The sequence below is a fragment of the Anas acuta genome, chromosome 4, assembly GCF_963932015.1.
Source record: "Anas acuta chromosome 4, bAnaAcu1.1, whole genome shotgun sequence".
Lineage (NCBI taxonomy): Eukaryota > Metazoa > Chordata > Aves > Anseriformes > Anatidae > Anas > Anas acuta.
Genome location: NC_088982.1, coordinates 20,975,917 through 21,002,539, shown reverse-complemented (window position 1 = coordinate 21,002,539; position 26,623 = coordinate 20,975,917). Strand labels below are relative to the sequence as shown.

Below are 26,623 nucleotides of genomic sequence, written 5' to 3'. Positions count from 1 at the left end.
AGCTAGCTGAACTTAACCTTTAATTGAATGTAACATAAATAATTTAAAACGTTAGATTTATGGCTCCTTAAAGTGTAAGAAAAAATGTTAAGTATAATCCTAGTATAAATATAAAATGCCCTTTTCTCGTTGTCTCTAACTAAAGAATCTCATTTATTATAATTAATGCTGGAAAGTTACTTTTGTTGAAGCCATTTTCACATTAGTGGTTATACTGTTGTCACATAATTATCTGCTGCAAGTTTCTTTATTTCTTATGACAATTACAAAAATTAAAAAGCTGCAGCTATGTTGGCTAATATGTTTCTGGAAGGTTTGCATAAGACACATGCTTTTTAAAGTTATTAAAAACCCAAAATGAAGCATAAATCTGCATTTTGGAAGAACTAAGAGGCATCTTCACTAATATACAATTTGTGGCATTGCTTCTTGCTTTGAACTCCAAAACTATCAGAGAATAGACTATCATTTTTATCAGGAAGCTGTAAAAAATATTTTTAAACACCTACAAGGATGATTTAACATTGCGTTAATTACAGTGTTAGCTATTTCTTCATGCGTAACAGAAGGGTAATTATTCTTTACGCCTACCAAAACATTCAGCAAAATGACCTGTGTTACCTCACAATCAATAGTACTCCTATATACTACACTAAAATTAAGTCATTGTTCAAAAGATTATTTCTTTAAGATACCCAAAATACAAACATACAAATTCTCTTGAAAACTACTGTATTGTGTTAAAGTTAGGTGTTAAGATAGGAAAGGCCCTTCACTACAGCTGCTGGAGTAGTGGAAGCTTTGTGAACTTCCTCTTCCCCGACACGCACAGACAGTAGATATATTTGTTAATAATAAACCTTTCAGGGTAAAACAAAACAAAAATAAAACAACACCTAGGTCTGGAAAGAGTCAGAGCAACCTGAATTGAGCAACCTGAATTGAGCACTGCTACTTCCATTATAAAATCAATAGGATGGGCACATAGAGCTTAGCTTACTTAATACACTTTTCTCATCCCTGGGGGAAAATATTTACTTAGGAAAAAGAATATTTTGTGCCATATCTAGCCACTGTATGTCTTTTCCCTTGTTGTTTTTTTTTTTTTGTTTGTTTGTTTTTCATTTGTTGACAAGTATGCGTTTGGAGAAAAACAATGAATATAAAGATTCTCTGAAGAGTGAGAATACTCACGGTAAAGGCTGAGCTTACTTTACCTAGTGCTTGGAAGTAACGTACATGAAAGTTTCCGTTATCAGCAGTCTTCACTTGGAGAAGCTCACTTTTAAAAATTTCCTATTAACTTTATGAGATAGATTTTGCATCTGTTTTTTGATTAACAAATTAGCTCATTGTCTAACACTGACTGCAGCAGAGCTGAAAAACAGATCCAGGACTTTCCAGCTCTTGGTATCTGTTCTCATACATGCTGTGAAATGAACTCAAATTGCACTCAAAGGTGGAAGCTGTTTATTTCTTGCTGACGCAGCATGATGCAACTGCAATCCTTGCATGATGCAAGGATTACTATTTGGCTACCTGAGTTGCTAATTAATCACTGATTAATGGTTTGCTTATTGTTGGAGTAAGGGTATCATTTTATTTACCCGTAATTAATTTCCAACTTTTTTTTGGTAAAGTTTTTTGTTGTTTTTTTGTTTAAGTCTTAGAAGTCTCATGTCATAGACTTATTTTTGTTTTCTTTCTCTCATTTCACCAAAGGTAGGGTCTTTGCAAGAAATCTCTACTAAGGTTAAAAAAAAAAAATAGTTTTCTCTACTTGACTGTGGTAGTAACTGCAAAGATTTCAAAGTTTGTCCAAGCTCAGGTTTCAGACTAGACAGTACACCAAAATTTTCATAAAACCTTTACCTGCTAGAAAGCTGAGGAAAAATTAATAAAGTCCTCTCACTGTTTTTTTTAAAAATAATAAGATCATCTTAACATTTGTCTTTTTTTTTTTTTTTTCCAGGTTTGAATTCCAGTTATCAGAGATTTGGAAAGTACAGACATTGCATTTTTTGTCGGATTTTCCATGACACAAAGCACCACAGCTCTCACTAAGCTCAGCAACATTTTATGTGATGCTATGGGAGAACAAGTCATGCTATTTCAGAATTGGCTATATATATACATAGCGAAGACAATAATCACTGATAGAATAAAAAAAAGTAAATGGTATTTTGCTCTAGGTAATGACATTATTTTATAGTAGGAAGATTTCTAAATATAATTATCTTTACTAGTCATCTTAATGATTCTTCTTCTGCATTTCCTATAGGAATGTCTTGTGGGACATACAGAAGTGCCAGATTGCAGAAATGTTATTTTTGCTAAAGCCACAGCTCCAGGAGTTATGAACAATATGAAATATATATATATAGCTAGCCTTCAGGTGTTAAAAATGAAGCACAGAAATAACAAAATAAAGTTGAAAATATCTGAAGGTAAATTAAAACTATCATAAATTCATATATGTCCCTTTGAGGTCAATCTGTTGTCTGGCGTTTTTTTTCATTTTTTTGTTCTGAGTTTTAATTTGGTGTGTGTGTGTGTTGTTTTGGTTTTCAACAGAGGTTTTCCATGGCTCCTGACATTAAGATTCTACTATATACAAGCAGCTCAGGAGTTGTAGGAATTAGACAGTTTAATGTGCTTTAGCATACAGCTAGCATTCGATTCAAATTTCTACAATCAAACATTAAAAAATAACATCTGTAGCTATTTCCTACAATTCTGCATCCCCACTGATAGCATTAGTTATGACACAGTGGTAAGGAACAGGTTGCCTGGTTGAATAGGTTCTGTGTGGTGTTTTCACTATGTCTCAATGTAAAGCTTAAGTTAAAAGAAAAACTGTTGCAAAATATAGGACCTATATGCTTTTAAGGCTTCAATTAAATTTAGCTATTTCCAACAGTTAAAGAAACCCTCCTTTACACAGTTGCTACAGTAGTGTGGGGGAAGTTTTAATCTAGCTCCTTACAGCTGAATCTTAAGACATGCTTGTATGCTTAACTTTATCCCTTGTGCAGACTGCAGTTCCCAATGAAAAAAAAGTAGTGATTACTGCAGCATTGTTTAATGGAAATTTTAGTCCTATATGAGATGTGGAAATGTAAGAATAACTCAGATTTAGTCTCTCTACAAGAGGTTGTTTTAACTGCTGTAAATGAATAATCCTTTCAGGATTAGTAGCAAAACATGAGGTGGGCAAGTCCTACTAAACCCTCTCATTGCTTAAGATGTTGGAGATGTTTAAACCAGATTATGAGGCATAACACAGGGATTCTCTGCTCTCCAAGAATACATCAATGATCACAGCAATGATCACATTTTTAAAGGCACTTTTATTCCAACTCTCCGAACTACAGAGATTTCTTTGTATTTGACTGTTCTCTCAACATTTATTTGGGAACTATGCTGTATACATGTATATATATCTATATATATATCTATATATATATATATGCATATATACATATAATTGGATGAAGATGGGATTATTTATCAATGAAGTAGTAAAGATACTTGGAAAATCAAAGCACAAGAAGGTTTCAAGAGATATTTGTGAGAGAAAATAATGGAACCAATATGGTAAAGTTTAGAAAAATTTATTTCTCTAAGAGAGCAGAATTTGTTAGAAGTCTCGAGCCTATTAAAAAAAAATAATATATGTATATATATATACACACACACACACACACATATATTCAATTCTGATTGTTCCATACTTTCTGGAAGAGAACAACTGACCTTATTTTCAGTGAGTAGAATACAAGCACTCCTGAGTTTCATTGCTAATAAAGTACCATTATTTTCCAGAAGACAATACATAGCATTTTTAATTGTGGCAGCATTTAAAAAAAACTCTTTATATTGTGCTGATCTGAACTTGGAGGAGTTCCTTCATGTTAAGAGCATTTAAAATTAGGTTAGTACAAGTGCTCAGAAATAGAGGAACCCATTCTGCTTTGAAGTTTATGCCCTGAGTAATCTCCTTTACTCAATATCACTATTCTGTTCAGTAAAACTATTTAAATCCATTGTTGAAATTCAGTCCTAGGTGGATTTTTTATTTCTGCATAAACCTGATGCTGATAGGAAGTGACAGGTTATGATTAGACAGAAAATTCTGTCCATGATACATACATAGTAGCATTTGGCAGCCACTGTCATGCCAATAATTGTGGACTTCATATCAGATCCTTTTTTCTCAACTGTTCTGGTTACAATCTCAACCAGGATGCTAGTTAATGCTTCCTGGGGGCATGAGCACCTATCCAATAGGTAATGTCCTCTGGGTGCTAACTCAATTTTACACAAGCAACTTAACTGCCACCTTATTGTAATGACTTTCTATCACTGTTGACCTGGTCTTGGTTCAGTTCTCTTACTATTTATCTTCACTGTAATAAACAAATTAGTCTTCTCAGTACAGTTTACTTAAGTCCTTCTCAAAAAAAAACAAAACTTCTAAAAGTCAGGTGGCAGTAAAAACAAGTGCCTGGTAGAGATGAACTCTGTTAGAGACTTTAGTTTTATAACTTCCTTAATTTACTCAGTTAATGTTTGTCAAGAAATTTCAGGGTAATGTCTTAAGGTCCACTTAACATTCACAGCGTGAGCAATAGCATATGGGACTCTACCTGGTAAAAGCTAAAGGCAATTGTTTCCTTTTGAACAGAAAAGCACAAGAAAAATATTCACTTATCTGAACCTTTGGGGGCATCTTGAGCTTTTCTGTATTCTCCCATTACTATTTAGATTAGATCTGACTGTGTCTCAGGTTTCTGTATCTGTGCTCCTAGCAAGTGAGCTATGCCTCTGAGGAACATCCTTTGTTAAAAATGGTGCGCTGTGACAGGACAGAGCCTGTCCTATGTATTGCCCTTTGTAATACCTAGGATGTATTCCCCTTTGACTCTCAGCCCATGTTGCTTCATCAGAGTCTGTCCATGAACCAGTTTCTCGTGCCATTATTATTTCCCAAAGTTTAATTCTGCAGATATGGCCATTTCCAGTATAGGTGGAAACAGAGGGTAGGAAAAATCAATTCTACTCATGCCCTTTGCACACTGCTGTTGAGTCCCTTAGATCAAAATACACACGGAAGACATTTTGGTACAGATTAAAATTTGATATACTTTTTTCCTATTACCCTTTCCCCTCCACCTTTGGTGTCATCTAGGTAGAGAACTATGGGCAGAATAGATTATTTTGCCTTTTTTTTTTTTTTTTTTTAATAAAAAAGGGTAACATACAGTGTCAAAATTGTTAAATCGTGTTTTCTTTCAGGTCTCCTCAGGCCTATGCTAATTGTTAAAATCTCAGACTGTTGGCCACAACATTCTCAGAGTAGAACCAAAGCCCACGCTGTTTCTTTCCTCTGCCAGTACGCTGTACTTCTGTACAGCAACATGCTGGAAACGGGGTCCCAGTATGGACTGTAACACTTTTAAGTCAGAATATGCAGGCTCCTTGCATATTATCAGATGGATCAAGCAGTGCTTTTCCAGTGCTTCAGGGCAGCTTAAATATTTTCTTGAATGCTTTACAAGGCATAGTGAAATTTCTATCATCATGCCATTACAAATCTTCACTAAGCATAAAAACATTTGGTACGTATTTTTTAAGCCAAGATTTAATTTTAGCTTTCTTTGCCTATTTTTTTTTTTAACCAAACATTGTCACACAACAATGAAACTTCATTAAATACAGTACCTTAATCATGCTGTGGGACATTGAATCAGACATCTTGAAACACAACACAAATACTTAAATAGATTGCATTTTAAAAATCATCCTATGTAATAATGCTGCTCTTTCTTCTCCTACCTCCCCCCCCCTAAAAAACACGAGAAACCTAGAAAACAACTAATGTTGACTATTTTATTACTCTCTTATGTACCTGAACTACGGCTATGTATGGAGTAGCAGAAAGAATCACATTCCCAGGGCTGTCAAATCTACTGGCATATCACAATAATCCCTGTATTATTACTGCAATAGATGGAATACGAAATGTATGTTAGCACAAATTACGCAATTCAGTAGCAGGAAATGACAGCTACTGGTAATAGAATTAAACATTGAAAGACATTAATAAAATAGCTTATGATACATGTGCTTAAATTTATTTTTTCAAATATTCTGTTAAAACAAAATGGTTTCTATTCTCCACATAGGGAATAAAAGATTGTTATTAGCTAATAGCAGTGGAAGGTGAAATTACATCAGATCTCTTTGCCTTCTGTTCATAATAAAAGCTTGCAATGTCAAATTCCATTGACATGTTACTTCAACATCTCATGATAATATAAATGTCATTGCACTGCCCCAAAAGAAGGGGACACATTCTCCTCTTTAAAGACAGTATGAGTTAATTGGAAGTAAAATGCTCCTGCATAAGAAAATAATTAACCTGCAGCACAGTTGAAACACTTTGAGGGTAGTATGACAGCAGCGTACAAATGCTACAGGCTTTTTGGTTTATTTGGATTTGATTTAAGAAGTCTTTTTCCAAGATCTCCTCTATGGACACTGGTCTTTATAACACTGTTGAAATCTCTGGGGGAAAAATAAAAAAAGAGGACAGAGAGAATCCTTGGATCAAGAAAACAAATCTATCATAAACCCATAGGAAAAGAAAACACTTTGGTTTGAGCTTGTCCTATGGCTTGTTTACATGTGATTTCAGATATGATGCACTTTGATTTTACTTCTCTCGTTGATGAAATAATACAGATTGCTTAGTAAAAGAACAAGTGCCCCCGCAGGGTGCTTTAGGGTTGATTTGTTCCTTAGATACAGCAAAAAACAGGTTAAGACAAGCAAGTTGGGAAAGCCAGTATGGGCATGTTCATCTGGTTCCAAGAGCAACCAAACAACTAGCAAAATAAATTAACTCCATAAATGCTGTTCTTCCTTTACTGCCTGTACACTTTACTTCTATCACCCAAGCAAAAATTTATACTCTTGCCTTAATTTCAATTATTTTATATGGTAGATAGAAATGCATATTGTAATCATCTATCCTTTTTATTTGTCTATATTTTATTATTATTTACTGAGATGTGTTTGTCCTTTACAGTATGAGAATGGGCAGCTCTTTTAAAAATCAATGGATCAATCATTGATGTTGATTTATTTCTAATAGCACATTTAAAGTAAACTGTGATGTGAGCTTTAAAGTATTAGAATACTTCAGTCTAATGTAAAACACAACCACCCTTATAAAAGGCACATTAATAAACTACAGTTTCTCCCATAATAAATTATGTCTTTGCTTTTGCTTTTATCTGTGCATAAAAACTATGTTTGAGCTTTAAAATCTTTTTTGTTGTTGTTGCTCCTTGCCCAATACAAGTCAACCTCCTCTGGAATTTTATTTTAAATTTCTGTACAAATAAATTGACATAATTTATCAAAAATCCTAATTCTCATGAATAGCACATACTATCATTTTTCTAGGTATTCAATCATTTGACATTCACATTGAATGCTGTGTTGCTGAGACACATAAAACACACTATAGGTGACACTACAGTAAGATTCAGCAGTATCTGAAATGTCTGAATTTATATTACCCTGCCCTTGAAATCCTCTGGTCCTTAAAGAAATTGCTATTTTTCTCTGAAGACCAATTATTTCCTATAAAGTAGAATTTTCAGAACTCCAAATGTTGCATATCGTACTGGGGCTTCTAATTCCTTTAAATAACATTCTGTACATTTTGGCATAATCTCACATTAATATTTGCTAAAGTACATAAGAAGAACACAGCTACTTTCAGTCTAATTTTTTTGTTGCTTTTTTTTTTTTGATAATCCAATGTAAAAATGAATTAGATGTAAAAAGAAGTGCAAAACTGATTATTTTTTGTATGTATGTTTTGTCAGTGATTTTTAGATTTTTATACATCTTTAATACAAATTATTTAAGAAATAACAGTGTAAGAAGTGACTTTATTTAGATGTGAAAATGGAGCAGCCTATGTAAATTCTCTAAATATCAATAACTCAGGATAATACTTACATTCTTTGTACTTGCACTCCACTATAACTCAAGGTGAAGTTTTACTATATAAGGGTAGTTAACTGATCTAAATGTATGATTATAGCATATATGAGCCCATTTCAATTCAGTGCACTTGGTATTTGAGTTTGTATGCAGATTTTTAAACACCAATCTTTGTTACTGTTGTGATTCATTTAGGTGCAATTGTGAGGGCAACTAGATATGCTCTTGGCCCTTCAGCCCAGATACACCATTTTGAAAATACTGTCAGATATTTGTTCTGGATAGCAATAAAATAATAACTGTTGTTTTTTTTTTGTTTTTTTGTTTGTTTTTAAGTGGACTCAATGAAAACATAGAGATTCTTCTCTTGATTTCATCAATCTTTTTTTTTTTTTTTGCATGTAATAAAAACTACCCCAGCTTTTAAAACATCAAAGTGCAAACATCCAAACTGTATGAGAAAGTCCAAAATGGTATGATCAATTTTATATAGGTATTATATAGTAAAATATTGACATCTGGTGTAATGAAAAATGAAATAAATGGAACAGAAGAAACCAAGAGAACAAAATGTGTTTTCCTGTGAAATGGAGAAGAAATACCCCTTATAAAGGACTTCTTTTGGATCATCCTTATACTTGAAGATTAGAAGGGACAGAAAGATCTAATGTTGTCCAGGAAACTGAAGAAAATGTCATTAACTACGGAGTACAGGGGAAATGCAGCATGCTGAAAGAACTCCTTGGGACTGAGGAAAAATAAATTTCCGTTGACTATCTGCATTTGTTTTTGTCCAGAAAAGAGCCTGATGTGGATGCAAAGGTTGCTAAATATTCCATTCATAAACCTCTTCTTCCTTGAGTTTGTAAATTTTGGAAAGCATTTTGTCCCCTGTCCACATTTAGGACTCTGACAGTATCAAAGAGTTCTGCAGTCTGCATCAGTGGGAGGCAGCCTGAGCTACCAGCTGGCACGGAGGACTTGGATAAAAGCCTAACTCCACTAAGTCAATAGCAAAACTCTCATCAACTTGACTGCAAACTGGAAGTTGGTCTCCAAATTATTACTCCTTGGGGAATGGACAGTGTTTGGCTTTACCTCTTGGATCAATTACCGGACAAAAGATCAATTCACAGGATGACGTTGGACATACCACCTCACTTTATGATGATTTAGTTCTCCATTTCTCAGTTTAGTATGTTCTTTCCTATCCACCTCATTGAATTGATTTGAAATTCATAGATGAAGCAGGTTATGTAAGTGCAACTGTATAGATCTCATGGGTATTTGCAGTAAGAACTGACTCACCAAGAAGTGTACATGCATGCACACCCACATGCATGCATATAAACCCTTCCCTCACTGTTTCTAACAGACAAAACTGCAGTAACGCATCCTTAAGAATGCATCTTTCTCCATTTTCAAGTTATTGATTAAAAACTGATGGAATATGACTTCATCTTTTAAAGGTAATGAAAGAGAAATATGTTTTAGTAAAAGGTAGTTCAAGTTGTCTGGTAATAATATACCATTTTTAAGAGTGGCAAGCAATTATTGTCATATGTATTTTCTTTTCAAGAGTAGGATACTGAAATCATAAGTAGAGGAAACAATCTTATAATATTAATTTTTTTAAGTGAGCCATATGCTGCTCTTCACTATGAAGTACAAAGGGAACTAGAGCAAATACAATGCGAGAGCGACAAAGAATAGCTGGAGAAATAACAATGCTATTCAGAATATCAGAAAAACAAAGAATTAGCTTTGCTATCAATGAGTAGGGGTAGATTTCCAACACAGAGGTGTGCATTCCTTCTATGATTCCAGCAGATCCAATCATGCACTGTCTGAGCACCCAAAATCCTAATCAAGCTGAAAACAATTCACAATGATACTTGGGCATACTTCATGAATAGAAAGCATGCAGCAGTTGTTGGTGTTTCTCTGGATAGTCACAGAAAATAAAAAGATAAGGAGAGAGGACATAAACAGCATACTGTTCTGGTAGTTTGAAACAGTTATTTCTGCTCACAGTTGGCCTATATTTGGTCCTTTGCTTTGCATGCTGAAGTACAATGTAAACATAGAATAGCAGATAAGATAAAATAAGTGTAGTGCCATGTAATTCACAACCTAAAAGAATTGCTTACCTTTCTATATTGTCATTAACCTAATGAAGTAAAAATATATGAGCACAAGCAATGTATAACCCAATCAAAATATATTTCCCTCATTTTCTTTTTAAGTATACATATATAACACTTCAAAGTGCACAGTAACTCTTAAAGAATACCATGCGGTTTTGAATTTTAAAGTATTGCTATGCACATAGGTTAGCAAACCATACGTTATTCTGGTAAAAAAGCTGACATATGCAGTAAGGTCATCTAAATAAACATGGTAACAGATTAAAAAGGGGGAAAGCAATCAAGGACCAAAACAGCCCAAGTTTTTCCGAGGTAGGTTCATTTTCTTACATAAGGCTATACTACTATAACAGAGATCCCTGTGAAGTCGTCTTCTGCTTGAGAAACTGATTTTCCTCTTATAAAATTGCCTTTTACAGATATTATCAGAATATTCCATTCTCAGAACAAATTGGCACAAGACATATGTCACCGAATATGTGTTCTAAAACATTACCATGTATATATTGCTAGATTTACAGACTCCAGTGTTCATTGTGTGTATATTTATAGGTTGGGATTTATCAAAAACGAGGATAAGAACTCTTATGTATATACATTATACAATAATTTGTGCAGCACTGTCTGGTATTTTGGAGTCGTGCAGGGTAACGTTTAAGAAACAGGGGATGCAGCACTGAAATAAGAAAAAAAACAACAAAACTATTAGCATGTTATCACTATATTGAAAACCTTTACTGATTCAAACCCTCTGATGTATGCATCAGCATTACTTGCATTAACATTTTCAGTAGAGTTTAGAAACAGAACTATTCACATGCAATTTCAGGACCTGAATTCAAGAGTACACCTGAAAATAATGGGAACTGCAAAGATTCTTTGAAGCAAGCCAATGAATGTCTGGTTTACAATAAGGACATTTAACTCTTCATGAACATTAACCTGTATTTTTATTTGCACTGTAAAAACCTAAAGGGAAATGGATTCTGTAAACTAATTGATTCTTTTTTCACTTTATTAACAGTTTTGTCTAGAAAACAGACCGATACTCTACCTTACAAGCAAAAGTGAGACTCATAAATAAAATTAAGTAAACCTATTAATCATCAAAATTCCTTTCATATTTTCAAGTCATTATCTTACATACCATGAATTCCTGCTCTACACTGAAACTTTGACACTTACAGTTAAATCTTAAATTGTCGCTGTGAATGTAGCATATTATCAGACTGTATGAACCTTGATAATGCACTTCTCTTTCTTGCTTTTTAGTCCTCCATGTGTCAGCTGGAGCGTAATTTATCTACTGATTTCTTTGTAGGAGTCAAGTAACTGAATCACAGAAATCCTGAGCTCTTCTTCAAACTCTGCCCCTTATTTCCTGTGTGACTTCAGACGTGTTCCTTAATCTTTCTTGACTCCATTTCCCCTTGTAAAAATGTCAGCTGTAAACCATTCCCTTATTTTTCCTTCTTTCACGGAGATGACTGCTGTTCTCCCACCCTTACATATTCGCTACTGAAATACAGGCTGAGTTAGAATGCTGCACTGCATTCTAAATGCAGATAACAGATATGTTCATGCAGAAATACCTGAGCTAGCATTAACGTAGATATCTCAGATGTGGCAAGCAATTACAACTAATTACAACTGCATGGGAACAAATCTCCTAAGAAAGAGCATGTGAGCCAAAATCTACAGTGCTGCAGATTCACTGCCAGAGGTATTTATCTATATTTAACAAAGAATCAAACTGATTAGGCCACTTAAAAATAAATACCAAATATACAAAAATCTGAAAAACTGGAGTATAATCAAATATTTCTAAGAAGATTTCAAGAAAGACAAGAGAGACCTAGCAGAACTATGTAAATGAATGTGAAACAGAACAATGAAAAGTTCTGCTTAAATATTCTATGTATGATTAATAGCATAGAAATTAATATTAAAAGGATGTTTTGTCCATTCCACGAATGGTGAATATTCATCTCTAGTTACCCCCACATTGGAATATAAAGCAGAAGCTCATGGAAAGAAAAAAATTAACACGCACATCTTGACCAAAGACTAGGAATATATTGTTCTGAGAAAAGACAAATGATAAGGAAACAAAATCCACAGTATTTAAGAGTAAAATGGAATACTTCCATGCTCTTTCTTATAATTATAAAAAAACACGTATACTAAAGATGTATAGTAAGAGAAAAATGTATAAAAAGCTAATAAGAACAAAACAATTTTAATAGCCTTCAGAGGAACTCACTGTTGAAAGATACCATTCAGGCCAGTAACACTAAGAAAATTACGTCTCATGACAACTTAGGTTCCTTTTTACTACTATCTTTTAGAAAATCACAATTTAAAGCATATGCTGACTATTAACTGTTAGAGTCAGGAGGTAAAGTAGTTCTGGAAGTAGGATGCCATGGGATTTTTGCATTAGGCATTGTCAGAAACAGAAGGCTATGACTAAAAAACTAGGAAACTCGTTTACCATGGTAATGTCTTTACACTTGATATACAAGTACAAATGTAATAAAAATGTTCTTGAGAAAATTATTGTGCAATTCACATTAAGACAGTGCCATTCTAATAGCAAAATTAGAGAAGAAGGCTGTACATATGAGCAGAATTTCCTTGTAAGGAAAGCTCCAAGGGCAGGGGATAAATTAACTCAGAAGTAACTTCTGGTTCTGCAGATTTTACTAATTAACAAGATCTTTGCATACTGAATTTTCACAGTCAATCTGCTAGCATTTCTTTTCTTTTTTTTTTTTCTTTTTTTCTTTTTTGCCTGCATCTGACACCACAGCTAATCATCAGAACAAAACTTCAATCTACATCTGACAGTCACGTAGGCTGGCAGGCAATGCACAACATATTCTTAAAAAAAATGACCCCCTTTCCCTGTTGTTTCATTTTAGTGGTTTACCCTAGCCTGAGAAAGTAGAAAGAGGCATCTTACCAGCAAACAGAAAGTTGAATCTTGTATTTACTCTTGTTGTGAACTTAACCTTCTCACATTTTCCTTAACTATAAAAACGACTCGTTTTCCTTAGTCATCTTATCTGGCACAAAAACGTATCAAACACATCAGACGGTTTATTGAATAGTGCTGAAAATGATCTTTGCAAACTTTAAAATGAGTGGAAACCCAAAGCAATTAATTATAACTGCATTTTTTCATGACAAATGAAATTAAATAGTAAATATTCCAAGTACTAACAAGAACTAAGGTAGCTTTCAAATTGTCATTTCCATGGAAAATCTGAATGAAAACCCAGTATAAATTCTAATTAAAACCTAACCAAGCTAAACTCTGTATCTTACCTAGTTTCCAATTAAATGTGATAAATTGAACACTTGACAGATTTCAATTCCAATTCTATTTCTGTCAGACTGATCCATTAATATTGAAGATTACATTATCAGAATTTGAACAATACAATTGTGCTTAAAATAGTTAAAATACAAGTGGACTTAAAAAAAACTTACTCAAATGTCAGATGTTACATATATGGAGGAACAAAAGTACATTCTATCCTGTTCTGTCATTATTTATAGACTAATGTTAACAAAAAAATTCTGGAGGCGGATGACATCCAACTGTTGAAATCTTGTTTTTTAAAATGTGACAGAAAACTCCAAAAGTCTGTAGAGTATAATTTTCATCACAATGTCACCCACCTTTCAAAGGTCTCAGTTCAAGGTTATATAAAGGAGAAGGAATCCTTAATTATTGTATGCAGTTCCTGCCATACAATATTTTTTTCAAGATACTTTTGATTCCAGTCAGTTATTCATGTAATAACACATTTGTCTATACATTTCTAACTACTCTATCTATACAATACTATTTTTAAAACTGAATCAAACAAGTTTATCCTACCAAACATAAGTTATCATCTTTGAAAAAATCAAAGTAATGTTTAAAAATACTTCTATTACTAGAATGCATTGCCAGTTTCAACATCAACTAAAAAACTTAAATAAACTGGTTTGCTTTCATTTTTCACACCACTCAAGCACTTTTCATTTTCAGTTATGTTTCAGTAAGGTGGTTATTTTCATTGGCTACAGAATATACTCAAAATTATGTTCAATTGTTGCTCTCCAGTTTTTCCTATATGGTTAAGACATACTCCATGTTAACACGCTTTCTGAACTCAGAATTTCATGTCCAGCAATCAACTATACTGCTATATGTCTAGGGAAATGAACAAATTGTTTAGTTTGATTTTCTTAACCAAAGTCTATCGCAAAACAGACAATGAAGTAATCATCCTATTTTAGGGTTAATGTCTAGAAATCTTTTTTTCTGCAATTTTTCTTGTAGTAGCAGTATCATTTTTTCCCCTATCACTCACACAGAAAAAGTAAACATGAAAAGACATATTCATACAAACAACCAAGTAGAATACATATACACACACACTTATACATAACCTAAAATATCTTATTTTTAGATGGATAATACCATCTTCTTTTTGAATTAATTGGGGGAATATACATTATAAGCAATTGTAGAGTGCTATAGACATTCTTCAGTCAATTATACTAGATTTGGCAATATCTTACCATGGAAAACAATTTACTTTTATTTGGTAAACGTGTCTATCTCAGGAAAGACAGAAAATGAAGAACAATTAACCAGTGCTGTAATCTCTGAAAAACTAAAACATATGCTTATCCAAACTCGTTCAGTCAGTCTATACCAGAAAATACACCACCCCTCGAGTATACCCAACAATTCCAATTGGATTAGCAAACCCATTATTTCATTGGTTATCAAAAATTTGTACACTTTGACATACAGTAATTTATTTTATTGTTTATGGACAAATCAAAACACAATGAAGTCAGTGCCTGACTTCATAAAACTTTAGATGAAGGCCAGTAAGTGGAGTGCAGTAAATCATTCAGGGTTTATGAAATATATTTCAAATTGAAAAGATTTTTTTTAAAATCTAAATAGTTTTAGACAGAAAAGAAGAAATTTAAATGACTTTTATTTTGCAATTGATGAAAAATTACTAGAGCATAAATAAGAAATGAAATTTTTCCCCTTCTACATAAATAGATGCTGAATTTGAATAAGATATTCTAAAAATATTGTCCAAAATAAAGTGAACAAAAGGAAAGTAACATCCTTCTTTTCTAAGTAACGAAGAATGGACTTGACACTCAGTGTTATTTTGAATACAGACTATATAGCATTTTGGGGGAAAAAAGAATTCTCTAGAGTGGGGTTTTTATATCCTGCTTTCTTTCTGTGATGCTGTACATATTACATTCTGGGAAATTTCCTAAGTAGCTGTTGAATCAAAAATGGAAGGAAAAGAAGATATATGGTATTTTATCTAAAATGAAAAATATGGAAATTAATTCAATTACCATCTCCCCAGGCCTCTACTGGTATTTTGTCAATGTTTTAACTGCTTCTGTAGTATAGTTTTAAAAACATGTAAAGAGAAAAAAGTGCTGGGTTTATTAGTAGTGTTATGTTTCATTAATTTATGTATCTGGATTTTAACAAAGTTTAAAATAAAAAACTTACAATTAAACTATTTAATATATTTATTTATTTTTTTGGACTGACCTTTCAAAAGTCTACTTAGTATCACTTGCTAGTGAGATTATGTGTGTGAATGTTGTGTTTGCCCCTACCATTTTCCATATGCTCTGCCTCACCAACACTGCCATCCGGCGTAGTCCTTTCGTAGTTGTCCTCTGGGAGTGGAAGGGCACCCAGTCTTGGCCCTGATGAACTCTTACTGCTTGGTGTTTCTGACTCCTCCAGACCGCTGTCATAGCAACTCTGCAATGACCCTTGATGTGGGTCCTGAGGCTGACTCACAACAGAAAACGTCACTCTACGAAATGGCTGCAAGAGAAAAGATTCTGAATGTCACTGAAAAGTTCAGTCTATGAACAACTGATTCTCAAAACATGACTTAAGCAAACTAGTATTTCAACATTTACTCATTAAACAATTTTTTCTAATTTAAATCAAACAGTAAGTACAGTCCTTAAAAGGCCACTGGATAGAGTATCTGGGGACTTTTAGTGTCATAGCCAGTCTAGAACCATCATGCAGTTTTGTATAGACTCCTTTCAAGCAGCTGCATAAGCTAAGCAAACTATTTTATGATTATTTATAAATTCTGTTCAGTTTCCCTTACTCAATAGTAATAATTTGAATAGAGTTTATATCAGACTGCATAAAAGTACTTGACAGTGTGTGCATGTATATGTATAAGAGGGTATGGGTGGGTATAAATTCTCACAGGTAAACTATATTATGTGAATTGGCAACATAGCAACACATCCATAAGGCTTCTTTAAAATAATTTCTTGTGGTTTTAGAAGCTAGTTGACACCAAAAAGTTAAAAAGTGGAGAGGGGAGAAGGGGAGGGTAGGGGGAGAAGAAGGGGAAAATTGGAAGGGGGGAAGGGAAAAAGAAGTTTGAGTTCAGTCTCTTAGCTTCTTTGCCATAAAATTCAGTGCCTGGAGATAGGGTGTGTTGCCAGCTAACTTAATGAAGTCTTTAAAGTACTGCAAGCACAGCTGACACCACATGTTTCCACTGAGACTGTACAAACATAGATTGTTATAGATTTGTATTCATTCAAAATGACAGATATTACTGTTGCTCTAGAAGTCTACATGCTGAACTTTGGCATTTGTGAATATTCCAGGAAGTGGGAGAGTCAATCCTTCACATTTCTGAGGACACTAAATGCAGGCAGGATATTCAGTAAAAAAACTGGTGGATTCTCCTAGGATTTAAACTGCACTTCAGCAGTAATGATACATTTGAAATAATTTACTGTTAACAAGGCTAGAAAACCACAGAAAAGCATCTGATATTGTAATAAAGAACCTAATTTCACCACATAGATTTGTATGCCCAAATACTGTGTATATATTATATACATATTATATATTATATGTTATATATGTATGTAAACACAGACAAATGTGTTTACACACATACATAATATGTGCATGCAGGTATATACATATTCTAGAAAGCACCTTCTAAAACAAACACTGACTGATCCTTTTTATAAGACACTCTGCAGACTTCCCTATGTTTAGAATATGAGATCTGAGGGTGCTGCCTGTCTTCATATTCAGATGTGTTTCCAGCAGTATGTTAGAATGAGACACCCCTACTGGCACCTCTCGTCACACTATAGGGTGGAAATGTGTATGCACACCAGAAGGGAGGAAACAGCAACTACAGCCACTTATACAAGTCTGGATGAACAGGAGTCCACATTACATTTAGAAGTAGAGGGCTGGAGTTTCAACTGGAATTAGTATTTTTACAGTTGTTTTTAAGATATAATGTAATATTCAATGCTGATGATAAAGTGGCAGGAGTACAAATATAACACTGAGCCTTCTTGGCACAAGTAGATCAGAACTTTACAAATGTGAGTGTTGCTATAAATATGAGAAAATTCTAAGCTACAAGTCATGATATTCTTCTGGTGAGTCTTTGACCTTTTAAAGTTTCCTATTCTTCAGCTGAAAAGTGCTTTTATAGCAATTTAATTTAAGGCTTCATAATATATCAAATGTGAGGAGAATAGAGGAACAAAACAAAAGAATTGAGAGCACAAATAACGCAGATTAAAAGAGCACATTAAAAATAGACTTGCTGTTCCTTTCACTGAAGTATGAGGAAACAGTATAAATCATAGAGTAGGATTACAACTGCTAGGTTAAGACCCTAGATCTACAATATACAACTTTAATATTTTTCCCCATAGATTCTCAGTAAGATCATTCTCTTCCCCAAGTACTCAGAAGGAAGCTGTTTGTTGAGCTGCACAAGTATTCTAAAACCTTTCCAACTAACTTTAAATCATAATGGAAGGACAAAGACCTTTAAAATAACATGTCCCACAAAGTGTCTGTGTCATTTGCATTACACTTTAATATTTTAATAGGTTATGTACTGTATTACTGACAATTTGCACACATTAAATTACCTCAGAGAAATAATAAATCAATGTGAAGATCAAGTATATTTACCTAAGCTATACTTTTAGAGGTGAACAACTGATTTTCTTCCATCATTTCTTTCATTGTTGTTTTTGCTTATGTTAACAATCAGTTCTCTTCTTGTGCTCTCCACAGGTTGACTTCTAAGTATATAAAAAGATGCCAGACAAAGACAGTATTTCATATCTTGCAAGCTGGCTCTGCTGTTTCTTTACGATCTGACTATTCCCAGATCAGCCCAGTAATTTGAACAAAGCTGTAGCTCTGTGACTGCATGCAGAGCTGCAGTCCCTCCTGCTTGTTTCCCAGTCTGCTTGCATTTGCATACATATGGCATGCTGGAGGTGCCCCTGCATTTACCCTGCTTCATCATTGCAAAAGTGTCTCTTGTAGCTGCCATCGTGCACCCAGTGGTGCCCACCCCTGCCCACCGCTTCCTTACTTTACTGTGGTTTTGATTTCCCTCCACAGCCATTTCTAGTTTAAAGATCTAGAAGTGAAATCCCTTTCTTGCAAGACCAGCTGTTGGTCCTCAGGATCTATCTTCCCAAGCCTTTCAGTGTCAAAACAACACCTGGTCCCACATGCTGTTCACCCTCTCCCATCAGAGACATGCAGCCACCCCTTGATACAGTCAAAAACTATCACCAGTGCCCAGGTGGATGAGGAGCAAAAGTTGATAGTCTGAAGGTGAATAAGCCTCAGGAGTCTCTCCAACCCATCCTGCATCTGAGCACCTATCAAACTGCAAATCTCCCTAAACATCAGGCTAGGTCAGCAAATGGGGACTCCATGCCCTTGGAGAAGAGGGTCTCTGATGCTTCCTCAGGCAGAGTTTTTACCCCTGTACAGATGAAAGAGCTGTCTGCCCTGTGTTGCAAGAAATCAAAAGCCTACAGTCTCCCCCTTCTTGGCAGGCTCCCCAGTGAGCACACTCTCTGGCTGTTACATACTCTGTGCAATCAGGGGATTAGGCTCTATGGGTGGTATATGGGTATATATACATAGTATGCTAAATAGTATTTAGTGGCAATACATATATATGCTTGGAGTGGAATAAACCTGCTTTCAGTTAAAGCATCTAGGCATGTAAGGAATATCTGTATGCTAGTTCTCAACAGGAAACTGCATTTTGCTTTAAAACAAGATCTAGCTTAAATCACACAGCTTATCTTTGAAATGGCAAGCTTTTGTGGAATCACACATACAGGCAAGAGTGATTTGTATATTATCTCCCATATTAAATATTAAAGAATATTAGTAAACATACTTAATATGTATTGGTAAGCACATATGTAGCATATACATTTCAGGAAAAAAAAAAAAAAAAAAAAAGAACAGATTTAGCAATAACAGGTGCAAGACCAGCAACTTTTAAAGTGTTTAGCAAAGTTCCATGTTCAGAATTAGTTTTTTACTGACAATTTATAATAGCTTATGTATATATTAAAATGGATCCAAAACTTCCACTTGACTACAGCTAAAGATATACATTTTCACTGATCATACTGACACTACAAAAATAACTTTACAAATCCTTGTTTTGGTCAGTACTTAGGCTGTGAACTGTTTGACAGACCAAAACATCATGTAATGAGACACTGTATGCTGTAGCTATATACATGTATGCATCAATTACTACTAAGTTCTGGACCAACAATATAAACTTTGAGAACCTCACACAATTTGGATTTACTTAGATCTTCTCCCAGAGGTTATTCTTGAATATCACAGTATAACTCAAGTAAGGAATTAACTGCTAGGGATACTGTGACAAGTTTAGAAAACTTGCAAATTAAGGAGGCAATGCTGATAATTTCACACAGGTTACTGCTTTGTTTGCTTGTTACCAAATTCCTTGAGAAGGCATAAGAAGGTACATTTGAAAGGCCCTATAGACCTATATGTATATAGCCATATCATGAACTGGTAACTCTTAAACTCCAAGTGAACCACAGGCCACAGTTTAGGAACCACTGTTTAAAAGATGCTAAATACCTTTGGATACAGATTACCTCTGAAGTAGTAAAAGTAGCACTGCAACTCAGAGCTAAGCTCAACAGAACCTACCCTTAAAATATGAAGGTCCTACCCCTTATTCAGGTTTCTCCTAGGAAAATCACACCTGCACTGTATGTAACTGTAGATAACTGGAGAGTATGACGCTTAGAGACACTGGAGACCTCAAAGAATTCAAGGGTGGGATGCAAAGCCTGTCATAAACAGTTACCGCATACCTGTTGTCCTACTTAAAAAGTATTCAAAAGACTAGTTTGGGATAACCTCTTTGAAATTTCACGTTGGAGACAAATATTACCACTCTCTCTTTAGGGTTTTGCTTAAGGTTTTTATGGTTTCATTTAGTAAATGTTCCTCCTCCTTTTTCAGATATAATCTTGTAGCCAAGACACACTGCACCATAAACACTCTATACCATCTGCAGTTACTACAAGAACCAGAGGGATGCAACTTAACACTGGAATTAAAAGAATTTGACTGTCCTTTTTCCTTTCCCGTATTCTTTAAAGAATATATGTCGTTCCTGGGTGGCATATAGAGAAGAATATACAGAATAGTTGCAAAACCAGATTGTTTTATAAATAAAACTGAAAATCCCTAAGAATATAATAAATTATTCTCTAAACTAAGAGAAATTTCACATGCTTTTACTTAGTTATTAATAATGTGCTTTAAAACAGATCCAGATGTTCATCTTGCTTTTTTTTTCTCAAGTGCTGAACTGAGTAGGAATTATCTGACACAAAACTAACACAAGTAACATTCAGTTCAGTTCACCCATATAGCCCATTCCACAGAATATTAATGAGTATGATATAATGCTGGTGAAATATTTTCCCAATGAATGATGTACATGTTTAATTGTTATTCTGCAGCATTAATTGCGCTTCTACTAACAGTATAAATATCACAGTTCTGACCTCTATATTGCATTACTTCTGAGAACCAAGTCTTCTCTGGCAAATGTATTGCTAAATTTGAGTTCATTATGTCCCATGGAATAACACCATGGCCTGTGTTTGCTGATTAGAAGGAAGAGATATTGATAATAATACATGTTTTATACCTATGTAGTTGACAAACACTGCATCTGATGAAATTAATGCATTTTAAGAACAGAAAAAAAAAAAAGGATATCCTTACTGCATTTTACAGTAACACCATATATAAAACACCATATACTTTACATAGTATAATTTGAATAAACACAGCAATAGTCAGAGCTGTGGATCATAAAAGATACAGAGTTTTTATATATTTGGAAAATTAAGGTGAAAATTTAATTATGGTAAACATTTTTACAATGACAAATGATTTTATCTTAAAGATGATAATACTATAGGATTGCTAAAAAAATGCCTCTGAAAAGGGCAATGACCTGTACTGTACATAAAACATAGGAGCCCTTTAATTATTACTAACATGAACATTTAAAAGTTACATGAAATTTAATCCCTATCAAGAAAATTATGAGCACTAAAATGCTGATACACAAGAAACTATATTTATACATCAACTGCTATGAATGCAAAATAAAAACAAACAAACAAAATATAAACAGGATTTTTTTTTTCCCATGCAGCCTAATCTTTGTTTAGATCCCAATCAGTGAAACTTTTGAGGTTTTAAAGAAAACTCTATAGCGAGACAACTGAAGAGAAGAAGGATAGATATCAGGAATAATATCTCCAAAAAGTCAGTTGTAAAATACTGTTTTTCTCTGGCATTTATTGCAATGTCAGGAACAAGGATTCAAACCACACTGTAACCAGGAGAAACAGACTACATCCTTAATTTGTTTTCATTGATAACATTTCACAGAAAAACTGGCATGAAAAATTTCCAGGTGCTGACAAACTAAGGCACATGTCCATGTGGGGAGAGGAGAGGGTTATGTTTAGCTTCATCCATTTTCAGTTCACAACATTAACACAGCTCCATCTGCCAGAACTGTAAATGAATATGGTAGAGCTGCTTTTACGCAAATAAGCCCACTAGTTTTCAGTTTGTCTTTCCTAGCAAAACAGCAATCCTTAGCCTTTACTACTTTCATAGCAATCATTAGTAATGATAGTCCTTACTGGATTCACAGGAAACACCACTTTATAGGAATGCAAGAGATCTGATTATTTTCTCCCTCTGAAGGTTGATTAATTTTCTGGTAACAGCATGTAGAATTATTCCCAATTATATCTGATCATGGAGATGATCAGATCATGGAGAAAAAAATGCACCCTTGAAATATACCCCAAAGGTAAATCACCAGTTCTTCCTTCTTTCAGCTGTACTTCATGAACCAGATATTTTCTTTTCCTCTCGCCAGCAGAACAAAAATCTCTGCAATGCCAAATGCAGACTTATTCTGTGGTACAGAGCTTATCATAGTCTGCATTGATTAACTCTTCTTTATCCAAGCTAGAAAGTAAAATTGTATTTCAATTCATGACAAACCCTAATTTCGGAGGTAGGAATCAGGGACAGTCTGTGAATAGACTAGGTGAAAGCAATATAACCATATAGCTGAATAAGGCTTAATCGTGACACTTTTTCTTCATTATGATCAATATTTTCCTTTCATTTTCTAAAATTATTGTTTTGCATCTTATTTCCTGCTGCTTCACATTGTTTAGGGATGATATTCTATCATGGTTTCTGTATAGAAATTATTACCAGTTCTGTAAATACAGTTGGTTCAAATCCTGGTTCACCTGGTTCAACGGCAGGAAGTAGAAGGGTGAAAGACTCAATTCTTTTTATGGTTAATTGAGAGCAAGGGTTTTCACCCTTTCTCAGCCAGTTACCTCACTATTGATTCTGGATACAAAGTGGATGCTCTAAAGTGTAACAAGGGACAGTTAGCAATTTTCTCTCTTCATTACTTAGCACTTGGATAAAAATAGCAAGATTCTATCAGGCTTCCCTTGCTGCTGCAACACCTTCATCTCAACAGCACCAGGATTTTGAAAAGATTTTAAAATGTAAAATGCAATCCAAGAAGCGACTTAATATAATAAGAAGTATAAAAAATTAGCCCAAACTGAGTACCAAGCTAAAGCAAGATACATTATTTTTAATAGTTCTGCTAGCTTACTCAGCATTAGCTTGGGCATTACCCAAAACACTGGAAGATCAGCAGTTAAAGTTCTTGTTTTTCCCTAACTCTCATATTGGATGACTTCCCACTTTAAAGGGCATATGATATCTTCAGCCATGATTTAAGCTGGCCAAGTATCTATCTAGCTCAGATTTTTCACTGAACCACAGAACAGTTTACATTGAAAGGCACCGCTGGAGATCACCTAGTCCAACCTCCCAGCTTAAAGTAGGATTACGAAGAGCACTTTGCCCAAGGACATGTCTGGTCAGGTTTTGAGTATCTCTGAGAAAGAAGACTCCACAGCCTCTCTGGGCACCTTGTTCCAACATTATGTCACTCTCATAGCAAAGATTTTTCTTGTATTTGAATGGATTTTTTTTTTTTTTTTGTATTAGAGTTTGTGCCAAAGCACAAAAAGCACTGGTGATGAGTCAAACCTAAATAATGTTATAATTCCTTTTAGCTTCACAGAGTCAATCAATGTCAAGACTAACACAGCAACTGTGAGATACGTATAGGATAGATCTGAAAAAAAAAATGCAGAAGAGTTACATCAACTCATCACATAAATTCAAAGTGTTTCTTTAAGCCCTTGAATTTTGATAAAACATGTCATTATCCTGTTTTTTTTCTATTCATTCTTAATTGCTGGAAACTTGTTGAAAGACAAACAAAATATTAATGAACAATTACTATTCTGCATGAATAGATTCAACCCACACAACTCTTTTCCCTGTTCAAATCACATATTTGTACTGTTCTAAATTTCTACCATTGTGGTTAATATAAAATTGGCAGGAAATTAAATTAAACAGGCATTATTTTTCAATGAGAAGCCTGAAAAACCCAAGACAAGTACTACAACATGAGGGGAGAGTAGAAGAAACACACTGATAAGAATAACCAACTTTTTCTTTTAAATTCAGAAAAAGGCAGTAACAATTGCAATTTCAAACAGGAGTTGAAAAAATTAGCAATATTTTGATACTACAAGCTCTCTAGCAAGCATCATCTGCAACAAAGGGAGATTAGCTCAGCCATCAGGGAAGAATTCTACAGACAGCAGAGGCACCATCTCCATCATCACCGCCCTCACTCTTGGTAGCATCTTTGTTAATTTGAATTGCAGTCGCATGTGGGCTCCTGGTCATGAGCCACAAGCATATTTTGTTTGTTCTGTATAAACAGGAAATACAAATTCAATAATATCTATTTGCCTAAGCCCAAGGGTACATGTTAAGATTTGATATTCAGGGAAAATATTTCAGAATGTATTTTACATTACGGGCATCTTTTCTGTAGCATTCAAACATATGTTTTTCCTTTTAAGTTCAATGCTTTTCCCAAATATCTTATCTCACTGATCATCCAGATTTGCCTTTCTGAATCATGACAATGATTTCTGAGCAGCCTGAAATCCTTTTCATTCACCTGGCTATGATCATTAAGTAGATTCCTAGTTACATTCACTTCTGTTACAAGTAAACAAACAAAAGCCATGCTTATTATTTTGATAAACATCAAAAGAGAAGACACTAAAAATATGAAAAGCATCCCTGTCTCAAAGACATAATACTGTTTTATGATAGAATCCTCCTATAAAAGTATACCACACAAGTTCACTTACAAAAATTAAACAAGATTTAAAAGGCTTTTAACAAAGCCAATATTCTTATCATTTCACAAGAGCTCTTTTTGGTACCTATTTAAAGATAAGCATAAAGAAACCAACAAATGGGAATCTAAGGCAGAGATGGTCAAAATAATTCAATTATATTCTTTCGCCTGCTCATGAAAATATATTTAATGTCAAGTTATCTGTCAGTATCCCACTGTTTGAGAATTGTTAAGAACCAGCCATCTGTGACCCTGAAGCACTGATTTTTCTGAAAGAAAGTGGTGGAAGCAATACTGTGTCTTCCCAAGAACAAATAGGACATGAAGTATGTTTTCTATCCCATTTCCTTCTATTTTCTTAAAAAAGGGGTTGTCCTAAATCTTTCACGGAGATTAAGCACAACTTCAGTGGATCTAGATTGTTTTTCTGAACTCATTCATTAAATTTCAGTATTCCACTCCAACTTTCTAAAAAGTTCCATTAATTTTTTCTGAGTACATTTGTTTGACCAAAATGTATTGGTAACATGGTGGAATAATATCTATTTAGCTAATTGTCATTCAGGTACCTTCTACTTGCTTCTTCATAATGGCTAACACTTTCTTTGCTTCTCAACTTTTCTGTGACAGGATCATTGTCTTTTCTTGACATCTTTGGAAAAGGTGGTTTTACGGAGTTCTTTTGTGTTTGTTATTTTTTTACTTTTTTCTTTTCTTCTGCCCATCAGCAGAGAATTCACTAGTCCAGGGATATCAGTTCACAGAGACTGTTAATTCTGTTACCTCCTAACTCACAGCTTACATACAAAAAATTTTTATCTCATCTGTTTTCTACACTGTTAGAGCATATTCTAAATTTTCTCATTGTCTCAAATATTATTCTCTGAAAAAATACCCCCCCCCCAAAATAAAATAAAATAAAATAAAATAAAATAAAATAACCATTCAACTTCCATCCTTTATTCATTATTAATTGTACACACATAAATACTGGTCCTACTGCTAATCAGTGCAATACTGCTCAATTCTTTCCATGCCCACAACTAACCACACACACCTGTTGTGCCCCACACTTGCCCTCTTTTTAATTTATAATGTTACTATTACCTGGACCCTCATTCTAAGAAATATTCCCATCTGCCTGCTCTTTACCCTTAAAAATTACACAGATTTGTTGTTTTCTCCCCCATCCCCCACCCACTGTATGAACAAAAATACAAACCCTAAAACAGAGTAATTCTCCTGAAAGAGGTCTGCAATGAGAAACATGTGGTCATTTTTGATGTACACACAGTAGTAAATAATTTTTGAGGCTTGCAGTAATTGTCGTGTTTTTAGAAAACATCCTATAATCTCAACCATGATGATATTTGGATTGAAATCATCAGTAGCTTCTCTTGAAACTGGAATATTATGAAAATAATGTGCTTAAAGGAAAAACCTAGCCTATTTATCAGGCGCTACAAAGCCCTAAAATGGAATGTGCAAGTTTGGAGGCCGAATTCCAAAGTTATATACACCAAGCTTCCCTTAGAGAAAGGATATGACCAGAAAGACTGTCCACACACATTTTTGCAGGATGATTATCCTTTTGTTGTCTGTGGTCCAAGTGGGTCTAAATGAGATGTGATAGATAAAATTAATCCAATTAAGCAACACTAATATATATGTATATATCATTTGAGGTCCTGCACATATTCTATT

The 26,623-nt window shown here is 34.2% G+C and overlaps 1 protein-coding gene across 6 annotated transcripts in view; it reads right to left on the bottom strand.

Annotated features, from left to right (window-relative positions):
• The window catches only part of PCDH7 (protocadherin 7), a 284,006-nt gene that overhangs the window by 132,393 nt on the left and 124,990 nt on the right, over positions 1 to 26,623 (bottom strand). For 2 of the 6 annotated variants that reach the window (XM_068680073.1, XM_068680076.1), the window contains exon 2: positions 15,837 to 16,053. The exons of 1 other annotated variant lie outside the window; for it this stretch is intronic. In XM_068680073.1, coding sequence (XP_068536174.1) covers positions 15,837 to 16,053 — 217 coding nt within the window. Of the gene's footprint in view, positions 1 to 15,836; positions 16,054 to 26,623 lie in introns of those variants that run through there. 3 more of the 6 variants (XM_068680074.1, XM_068680075.1, XM_068680079.1) reach the window with 3 other exon arrangements.